Genomic DNA, 10152 nt, shown 5'->3' with positions numbered 1-10152 from the left:
TGGACTTAAAAAAATTTTTTCCTGAGGTCCCATCTGTACACTTCACAGTCAACTCAACCCACATACTATTTAATTAAAATTAAAGGACTCAAGGTAGTATGTAATCAGATTAGAAAAACATTTACCACTACATTATAGATTGGATTTTTATACTTCCTAAGCAAGTATACAGGAAGACTAAAGAGTAGCTTACCTCCTTGAAGTTTTTCAAATATCACTTTAGGTTTAAACCTATAATTTCAGATGCCCAGGTATGTCAGAGTACATTCCCAATGGCACTTATCTACTTCAGTTGCAAAGCAGGTGTCTTTCTTAAACACACAAGTGAAAGTAGCTTATAACTTTATTTTGCAAATTTAAGTTAGATTTGTGCAGAAGAGAACTCAGTTACCTGAAATGGTTCTTAGACATCGATCGCTTTGGTCCTTCTAAAACCTATCATTCTGCCCTGACTGGACAGCTCGGCTGGTTTCAGGGTCCTCCTAATACAGAGGTTGCCAGAATGATGACCCCTGGTCAGGGCACCTAAAGAAACAGATCCTGTTTGTCTCTCTCTCTTCCTCTCTCTAAAAATCAATAAAAATTTAATTTTTATTTATTTATTCATTTTAGAGAGGAGAGGGAGAGACAGAGAGAGAGAAGGGGGGAGGAGCTGGAAGCATCAACTCCCATATGCGCCTTGACCAGGCAAGTCCAGGGTTTCGAACCGGCGACCTCAGCATTTCCAGGTCGACGCTTTATCCACTGCACCACCACAGGTCAGGCATAAAATCAATAAAAATTTAAAAAATTTTAAATAATAAAACTATCATTCTAAAGAATAAGCCTAATTTAATTTAGATGAACTTCTTTTGCAAATAAGGATTACCGAACTCAAAAAGGTTTTAAAAAGCACAGTACATATTGCAAAATGTTGAAATCAACTTGTCAAAATATAAACACAAATATTTATATTAAAATTTAACAATTAAATTTAAAAATTTTTTAATTAAGGGTGTTTCTTAAAATTTTAGGAACTCTCTTGAGGAACAAAACTTGAGACATGACAATTTATGAGTAGGGATCAGAGTACTAAACCAACAGTGGTTAGTTTCCATTTTTTTTCTGGAGGTTTTATACCAGGTTCTTTCCATTTTAGGGTTAAATCTTTAAAAACTAGTTTTAAAAATAATCATCAAGTCACAGACAAATCATGAACAATTGGGTTTATTTCAACAGCAAATCTGAAACTCGAGCCTTAAGCAAGAGTCCTACAGTAATTATACCAGGAATAGACAACTTCCTACACTGTCAAATATATAAAAGTTCCTTTAGCACTTCCCTCAACACTGACCAACAAGCAGATTCAGTCCGTATTTGCTTCAGTCTATTCTACTGAGTTAACCCAAGCTTCTTCTTCAGAGACTCTGGCATCTCGGGAGGAGGGGGGCGCGGGAGTCTGAAGTAGACCTTCACGGAGTCATAGATGAACCACTGCAGTGCAGTCAGGGTGCCGATCATGATGATACGGGCAAAGAGTCCCTTCCAAACGCCTGGTGGAAATATAAAACATGAATGAAAAATGAAATATACCCAAAAGTGTTATTCTTTCTTAAGAGGAAAACCAATCCTACCTTTAAATCCAAGTCTCTGGAGGACCTGAGAAGCAGTGCTACCTTTCTCTTTATTCAACACAGACACCACAGAGTCAGCAGGGTGAGAAACAATCGCACAGAATACTCCAGCTGAAAGAGTCAAGTATGGTGCAATATGGGGTCAGTAAAAACAAACAACAACAAAAACGCATCACAGCCAACCTTTTCATGACTAATAAAAATTTTTTAGTTCTTAGAAAAAAAAAAAAACAGATTTAGAGTCAGAATATAAGGTTATAAAGCAGTCTACCAAATTCTTCAAAAGTTTTTATATCCAGACTTTAATTAACACTTTCTCTTGTATTAAAAAATCTGTTTTTTGCCCTGGCCAGTTGGCTCAGTGGTAGAGCATCGGCCTGGTGTGCAGGAGTCCTGGGTTCGATTCCCGGTCACGGCACACAGGAGAAGCGCCCATCTGCTTCTCCACCCCTCTTCCTCTCCTTCCTCTCTGTCTCTCTCTTCTCCTCCCGCAGCCGAGGCTCCATTGGAGCAAAGTTGGCCCAGGTGCTGAGGATGGCTCTATGGCCTCTGCCTCAGGCGCTAGAATGGCTCTGGCTGCAACAGAGCAACGCCCCAGATGGGCAGAGCATCGCCCCCTGGTGGGCATGCCGGGTGGATCCCGGTCGGGCACATGCGGGAGTCTGTCTGACTGCATCCCCGTTTCCAACTTCAGAAAAATCCAAAAGGAATTAAATAAGTAAAATTAAAAAATCTGTTCTTGCCTGACCTGTGGTGGCACAGTGGATAAAGCATCCACCTGAAATGCTGAGGTCACCAGTTCAAAACCCAGGCTTGCTGGGTCACAGCACATGCGAGAAGCAACTACTATAACTACTATGAGTTGATGCTTCTTCACACTCTAACCCCTATTCCCTCTCTCCTCTCTCTAAAATAAAAAAAATAAATCTTAAGTGGAGAAAAAAAAATCTGTTCTTGAAAAACAAAACAAAAAAATAAATAGTACAGCACTCAAATCAATACATTCCCAAGTTCAATTATGCAAACATGAAATAATTCTTTCAGGAACTAATCAGCAAGTATTTATGAATCCTGAAGGGCATATGAAATGTTATGGGAAGATATAACTTCTATTTTTTCCCCTCACAAAAGAGGTCAGTAATGGAAATAATTATATGTTCTTACATTCACAGACTAGTGTATCCTAAACAATTCATACCTATGTAACCTGCCACAAATGTTACAACCAGCTGTTCTGCCTTTGAACATTCACTTCGGGGCTTAGGAACCACAAACTTGTAAAGTACTTCAACAGTACGTTCAAAGCAGGCAAACTTCATCATGGTGTATGGTATCTGTCTCATCCAGAGAGGAGCAACTCCCTTGTAGAATCTAGGAAATCGAAGACTTACTTTACTCAGTTGCATATATTCATCTAACAGAATTTCTATCATTAACTTAAGTGTCCGCACACCAGTCAAGTCCTGACAGTAAAAAATGGCAGCACAATTGCATGTCATTTCTATCAGAACCAATGACTAAAATGCAGGTATATTTATCTCACATGCCAATGACTCAAGCACCTTTGACTATACAACCAGAAAAGTTGCTGGATGTTTCCTGACTGGAACTACAAGAAACAGTAAGTTTACAAGTAGAACTCAGTTCAAGATTGACATCCACAAAGGTGGATCTAAGGAAGCATGCTGTGGCCTGACTATATGCAAATTATTATCTGTGAACAAAGATGACAAGAATTCCAATAAGCCCTTCCCAAAAGTTAACAATTAATGTTTAGGTCAAATATCAAGTCATTTGTAGACTAACAAATGGTTCCTACTTTAGCAAAAAATCTTTACTTCAGGGCTCATGCCATGTAAATTTATCCTTGCCCCTGGGGGAGGGGTAGACAGTAAACAAAAACAATTTTTTTTTTAATCTGGTAAGCTTAATTAATACTAACCAATGAGGTTCCTTCAAGTCTTTTTTATACTTTAAATTTAGGCAAATGTTTACTTACGCATTTATGCCTTCTTCCTTATACATTTTGGGAGCTGCATCCCTCAAAGTGTTGGCATAACCTGGTTGGGTTTGAATTCGAACCTTAGCAGCTTCCATAGGAGCCAGGGCAATGTCAGCAAAGAATTCAGCACTGGCAGAGGCGGCCAAGTACAGTGATGTGCGCCAAAGGTAGGTGTTCTCCTAATCGAAAAACATTAAGAAGGGACATGAAATGCCGTTTTCAATTTTTACTTTAAGGCACAGTTTTAGAAAACAGCTTTCAGACATTTTTAAAAGAATTTATCATACAGTCCATGGACAACACACCTGATATAACACTGAATATGTTTATATCTCTCATAACTTTATCAACCACAGTACAATGTGAATAGTTTTTTAATATCTAGGTACCAAGGATGGTTAGTCCTTGAACTGCACAAAGGAATCTGTAAAGAATTGTTGCATGAGTGGCCACTGCCAGAGCCTGTGCTAGATCCAGCTGGACCCGGGCCACAAGAGAATGCTTCTCGAAAATCCCCTCAGGAACTGCCTGATCAACCCATCCCCTACAGCCCAGGTGTACTGGTTCTGTTTCCCTGCCACAGAGAAGCCTGCAAGGCACTTCCCCCTTGCGGGTCACACCCAAGTACCCCCATCCATCTTTCCACGTCCTATATAACCCCTGGGTGCCTGCCATGCAGTGCAGAGGACATCCATGTCTCATCTCACTGCCATCCAAGGCATGTCTTATGTGTAAGTACCCCTAATAAATTATTGATATAAACTCAAAATCCAACTTATTTCAAAAGCTGCAGTGTATAATAAAGAGCACTGAAATCTAATTAATACACATTTCTTTTTCCATCCTGTCACCGCTAAAACAGACTACAACTTGAAACATGCTGCTCACCCTTTCAGAGACCATTTTCTAAGTTCTAAAATAAGATGGGTCAGACAAAAATCCCAGTTCCTTTTTGGGCTTAAACTTTTAAGTTAAAAGCTCAGGCCTTTCCATTTTAAAGTTAACTTCCATACCTCCCCAAGTATGTTGCTGTAGAAGATTTTGAAGACTTCATAAAAGCCAAACTTGCAGAGGCCCTGCATAGAGTAGCCAATGAAAGTGGGAGCCCATCCTTTAGCCAAACCTCGAACACCATCCTCTTTAAGTGTAATTGAGAACCCATTAAATATGCCTTTGTACTTCTGGGGGTCCACCTATATTTAAAACAAGAAAAAAAAAATTAAATGTACCACAGAGCTGACATTTCTCACAAATTTAAATTTAATTTTTCCTTTTGGGTCGAAAATAAACTTCAGTAACTACGCAAAAGGTAAATAAATATATACAAGCTCATTACATATCAGCTTAGTATCTATCATTATCTTTGTAAATGTGCATATTAAGGCCAGCTTTCTTTCAGTAAGATTTAAATCTTAGAGAATACAGAAGGTAAAATTCCTACAAAAAACATAATAAAACTAATTTTAAAAGATTTTTCACCACCCAATTCTATCTCTTTTAAAGAATTAGTTTTAAAGGTACTGCCTAAATAATAATAAAGAACTCTACAGGCATGCCTTAGAGATACTGCAGATTCAGTTCCAGACCATTGCAATAAGGTAGTAGATACTAAAGCAAGTCACACAAAATTTTTGGTTTCCCAGTGCATATAAGTTATGTTTAGCCTAACCAAGTGGTGGCACAGTGGATAGAGTGTCGACCTGGGACACTGAGGACCCAGGTTTGAAACCCCAAGGCTGCCACTTGAGAGCTGGCTCATCCAACCTGAGCTTGGGATCAGACATGCCCCCAAGGTCACTGGCTTGAGCCCAAGGTCGTTGGCTTGAGCAAGGGGTCACTGACTTGGCCGAGTTCCACACTTGCTGTCAAAGCACATGTGGCACATGTAAGAAATCAATCAATGAACAACTGAAGTGCCACAACTACAAGTTAATGTTTCTCATCTCTCTCCCTTCCTTTCTCTCTCAAAAGTTATATTCAGGCCCTGGCCAGTAGGTTCAGTGGTAGAGTGTCTGCATGGTGTGTAGATATCCTGGGTTCGATTCCCGGACAGTGCACACAGGAAAGCAACCATTTGCTTCTCCACCCCTCTCCCTCTGGCTTCTCTCTCTCCCTTCCCTCCTGCAGTCATGGCTCAACTGGAGTAAGATGGCCCTGGGTGCTGAGGATGGCTCCATGGCCTCCGCCTCAAGTGCTAAAAATGGCTCCAGTTGCAAGGTAGCAACGGACCCAGATGGGCAGAGCATCGCCCCTAGTGGGCTTGCCTGGTGGATTCCAGTCGGGCTGCATGCAGGAGTCTGTCTCTGCCACCCTTCCTCTCATTTAAAAAAAAAAAATTATGTTTACACTACAATATAGTATACTAAATGTGGAATAGTATTATGTCTAAAAAACAACGTATAATCTTAAATAAAAAATATTTTATTGAGCCGTGGCCGGATGGCCAGTGGTAGAGCATCGGCCTGGGGTGCAGGAGTCCCGGGTTCAATTCCCGGCCAGGGCACACAGGAGAGGCACCCATCTGCTTCTCCACCTCTCCTCCTCTCCTTCCTCTCTCTCTCTTCCCCTTCCGCAGCCGAGGCTCCACTGGAGCAAAAAATGGCCCGGGCGCTGAGGATGGCTATGTGGCCTCTGCCTCATGTGCTAAAATGGCTCTGGATGCAACAGAGCGACGCCCCAGAGGGGCAGAGCATTGCCCCCTGGTGGGCATGCTGGGTGGATCCTGGTCTGGCGCATACGGGAGTCTGACTGCCTCCCCGTTTCCAGCTTCGAAAAAATGAAGTAAATAAAAAAAATATATATTTTATTGATAAAAAATGCTAACCATCACCGGACCCATTCAGCAAATCATAATCTTTTTGCTGGTGAAGGGTCTTGCTTTTAATTTGTAAAAAAAGGCAGTATCTTTGAAGCACAATGAATCGAAGTACATAATGCAAGGTATGCCTGTATATCTCTGATGTAGATTAACCCATTAAGTAGATTATACTATAAAGTTTTGTAAACTTAAGGTAATCAAACTAAATACAAGGTATATCAACATAATGAGAATCTGTTTTTGCCAAATTCACTTCAAGAAACATGCATAAGGAGTTTTAGAGACAATGTTTTTCATTTCCATTTTATTAACTAAATGGAAAAATATCTTATCTCACTATTTCTGCCAATATTAGAAGGGTCAGTATACGTCACCTTCCTCTCCCTGCTAATATTTCACCTTCCTTTCTCTTTTAGGTAGACTTCTAATCCTGTTTGGAACAAATAAATTTTTGAGGTTTGATTATTTTAGTTTCAACAATTCTAATTAAGATGTTCTAATTATTAAAATAAATCTTTTATGTAAGTGAATATACAAAAACCTATACCCATAATATTTTAATACCAAGAAACTGAAAGTAAACTTTTTCATCTACAAAGCACGCTCTGCCTTAATCTTATCAATTAAGAGATGTGAAGTTACTTTATATAATGATACACAAAGAATGATTACCCACTCTGACATATAACTGCTTATAAAATAACTATTTGGAACATAAAGAACCAATAAGCCTTAAAGAGGAACTCCAGCCAGAATTGAACCCTAATGCAAAAAATCATTTACAGCCAAAGTCTAACATCTACCCACACTCTTATTTTGAAAGTGGCATTTCTTGGATTTAAAACACTAAAATAAAGAAGATGAGTTAAAGAAATTCAGGTTTGGTTTCCTACTAAAGTTGCTAGCAGTTCTTATGTCTTCAAATTCTTCTCATTTGTGAGGTCCTTTAAGAGTATTTGGAACTAGGTCCCACACAAATATTTTAACATTGTCATCTCGATACAAACCTGCATTCGGCATTTCACTAAATCCAGAGGAACAACAGCAGTGTGTGTCAGACCACAACTTAAGACCCCACCAAAGCCACACAGTGCATAAAACTTCATGGAGCCGTATTCACAACTGTACTCTGTAATAAGACAAGACACACCATGCATTTTAGTACAGAACTCGTTATTACTGGTTATCAACTTACCTCCTGGACGGTTAGGTTTCCCCATAGCTTGTTAGTAGATGACTACGACTTATAATTTAACAGCCATGCTTCAACAGTATGCTCTATCCAGTCCAACATGCAAAACAAACCTGCATTCTGCATTTAATCAGATCTAGAGGAACCAATGCTGTATGTGTTGTGCCACAGCTAATAATTCCTCCAAATCCACAAAGGAGAAAGAATCTGCCAGATCCATATTCACAGCTATACTCCTCTGTTTGATTGAAAAAAAAAAAAATCAAGTAAGTATTTCTTCAGACGATGAAGGCCCTAGGAATGAAAGAACACTTTTCCCTGTGAAATAGTACTACTATCACATATATAGAGCTTCGGACAGCTGTTTATAAATAAGTTGACAAATGAGTTTCCACCAAGTGCAAGTAACAACAAATTCACTACCAAAATCAAATCAATCACTAAAAGATTATGAAGGTATTAGCTGTGAGATACTAGGGTCTCTCCTTTCCTTATTAATCAAAACGTTTTCTCTATTAATGATTACAACTAAAACTTCAAATTATTAATCACTGGTAAGCACAAATCCAACTCAGCAGGAGCACTCATTCTGCAGACTTCTCGGTTTACCCAGCCAGTAACCAATACTATCCCCCCTGCTTAACGATTCCTACAGCACAGAACTGGAGAAACAAATTCCTGCAGTCATGTATATTTACTACAGAAATGATGTTAGCCTTAACGCTCTAAATTGAAGAACAGAAAGTCCGCGCGAGGATTTTTTTTTTTTACACACATTAAAGACGTAACAGACACACATACATGATTTACAGGTATAACAGATAACACTTCCAGGACTACAATTCGGTTTTTAGGTTTCTCTGTACACCCAACTCCAATATGATTTGCTTTAAAGTACACAGAATTCATTTAAATTTGGTCTAACCACCAAGAATCCAAAGAAGTAAGCCCAAAGGGATCCCTACCAATTATTATGTCCTTTCTATGGCCTATCTGAGGCTGCAAGTCGCCTCTTTCACAAATCCTATTAAAAGAGGCCCAGTTATCTCATATACCCTGGGCCAACTAATACTCGACTTCGGAAATACCTAAGGGAAGAGGCAGTATTTTCAAGAAGAAAGTTAAAGCCAGATCACAAGTGCAGCCAATACGGTTAGAACTGCAGGTGACCAGGGGTTAGGAAGGAGACTTGACCCAACGCACTCAGTCTGCTGACCAAGCGGGCTCCCGGCGGGGAAGATAAGGAGCTAGTCAAGGCCTCTGGGCCTCTGCTCCCTTGAGGACGTGGAGGTCACGGAGGGAGCGGAGCCTGGCCGTCCGCGCCCTTGAGGGAGGGCCAAGGATCAGACGCCCGGCCCGGGCAGAGGGAGCGGACATCCTCCGGCGGGCACCGGGCGCCGTCCTGCGGGCGGCGGGCTGGGCACGTCCTTCCGTGTCCTCCAGGCCCGGCGCAGGCCGTGAAGACCGAGCGCACCACGAACGGGCATAATAACAACCGTATCCGGACGGGGTCTGACCTCACCTTCCACAGAGGCGGCTGCCAGGTTGCGGGAGCGGCGGGGCGGGCCCCGGGGTCCGTCGGGGCTGCTGCCGGGGCCCGCGAGGCCATCGTACACCAGCTGCAGGTGGGGCGCGTTGAAGGGGTTCGCCCGCGCCAAGTGCGCCACGGACGAGAACATCTTCCTACGGGAGAGGAACCGGCGGTCAGAGAAATGGCAAATGGGCCGTCAGGCCCGCCCAGAGTCACGGGCACCGTGGAACCCCAACTCCGGCCTTTCTTTTCCCGCCTCCGCGCCCTTGAGGAGGTCACAGCGGCCTCCCCAAAAGATGGGGCCGACCGGGCCTAGAGCCCAAGCATCGTCCCACAAGGGCTCCGCTCCCCAGACCCCGCACCTGCCGCGGGGAAGGCCGGGCCACACTCACTCCCTAAAATGGCGAATACACTGACCTCCTCGGAAAGGCTGCGGCTCACAGAGACCGAACGTCCTCCGAGCCCTTAGATGTGTGCCCTTCGCGCTACGTCAGCGTGACGTACCCGGCCGGTCACTACAGGTAAGCAGCACTCATTGGCGGAGAGGAGCTCCGTGACCGTAGCGTCATCGCGTTATCCTAGCAACCCTATTCCCGCCCCGCCCGCCCCAGCCCTTCCGGCCCAGCTTCTGCGCAGGAGGATTAGTTCTGCGCAGGCGCGCATTCTGGGCTGGCTGTTTGAGTTGTGTGGGAGGTGTGCTCGTGACGTCCTCTTCTTGTCCCTTCACCTTGAAGAGTGACTCATGGACTTCCAGTCTTCAATTCTTTCCATTTAACTGAGTCCCAGTATAATAGTCTCAAACAAACAAGCACGGGTTCTTGATGTTAATCATTTCGGATGTTGGGGTTAGAATGTCACTGCAGTATTTTGTGTCACAACTTCTGCCATTGTGGTACTGCACTTTTTGTTGTTGTTCTAGCCATTGATAAGACACGTAGACATATCTGCATTTTTTCATCAGACTTCAGGAGAGGACTTTAAAAGGAAATGTGCAGC

The 10152-nt window shown here is 42.3% G+C and overlaps 1 protein-coding gene and 1 non-coding gene across 4 annotated transcripts; both read right to left on the bottom strand.

The window, feature by feature from the left end:
- Positions 1–1190: 1190 nt before the first annotated feature.
- Positions 1191–9682, bottom strand: SLC25A3 (solute carrier family 25 member 3). 3 transcript variants are annotated; one of them, XM_066262159.1, is made up of 8 exons: positions 9574–9682; positions 9148–9308; positions 7739–7863; positions 4629–4808; positions 3613–3794; positions 2812–2984; positions 1614–1724; positions 1191–1532 (listed from the first exon to the last, which is right to left on the bottom strand). In XM_066262159.1, the coding sequence occupies exons 2-8, from the start codon at positions 9302–9304 to the stop codon at positions 1372–1374; spliced, it is 1089 nt and encodes a 362-aa protein (XP_066118256.1). In that variant the 5' UTR covers positions 9305–9308; positions 9574–9682; the 3' UTR covers positions 1191–1371. The 3 variants fall into 3 exon arrangements, with proteins under 3 accessions (XP_066118256.1, XP_066118270.1, XP_066118265.1); XM_066262173.1 differs by lacking the exon at positions 7739–7863 and adding an exon at positions 7441–7562; XM_066262168.1 differs by having other exon boundaries at positions 9519–9584.
- Positions 3054–3300, bottom strand: LOC136321304 (small nucleolar RNA SNORA53). The gene has a single exon (XR_010728568.1). It is a non-coding gene; the product is annotated as a small nucleolar RNA SNORA53 (small nucleolar RNA).
- Positions 9683–10152: the final 470 nt, after the last annotated feature.

The sequence above is a fragment of the Saccopteryx bilineata genome, chromosome 1 (assembly GCF_036850765.1).
Source record: "Saccopteryx bilineata isolate mSacBil1 chromosome 1, mSacBil1_pri_phased_curated, whole genome shotgun sequence".
Taxonomy (NCBI): Eukaryota; Metazoa; Chordata; class Mammalia; order Chiroptera; family Emballonuridae; genus Saccopteryx; species Saccopteryx bilineata.
Note: the sequence above shows the minus strand (reverse complement) of the source record. Positions and strands in the feature narration are given on the sequence as shown.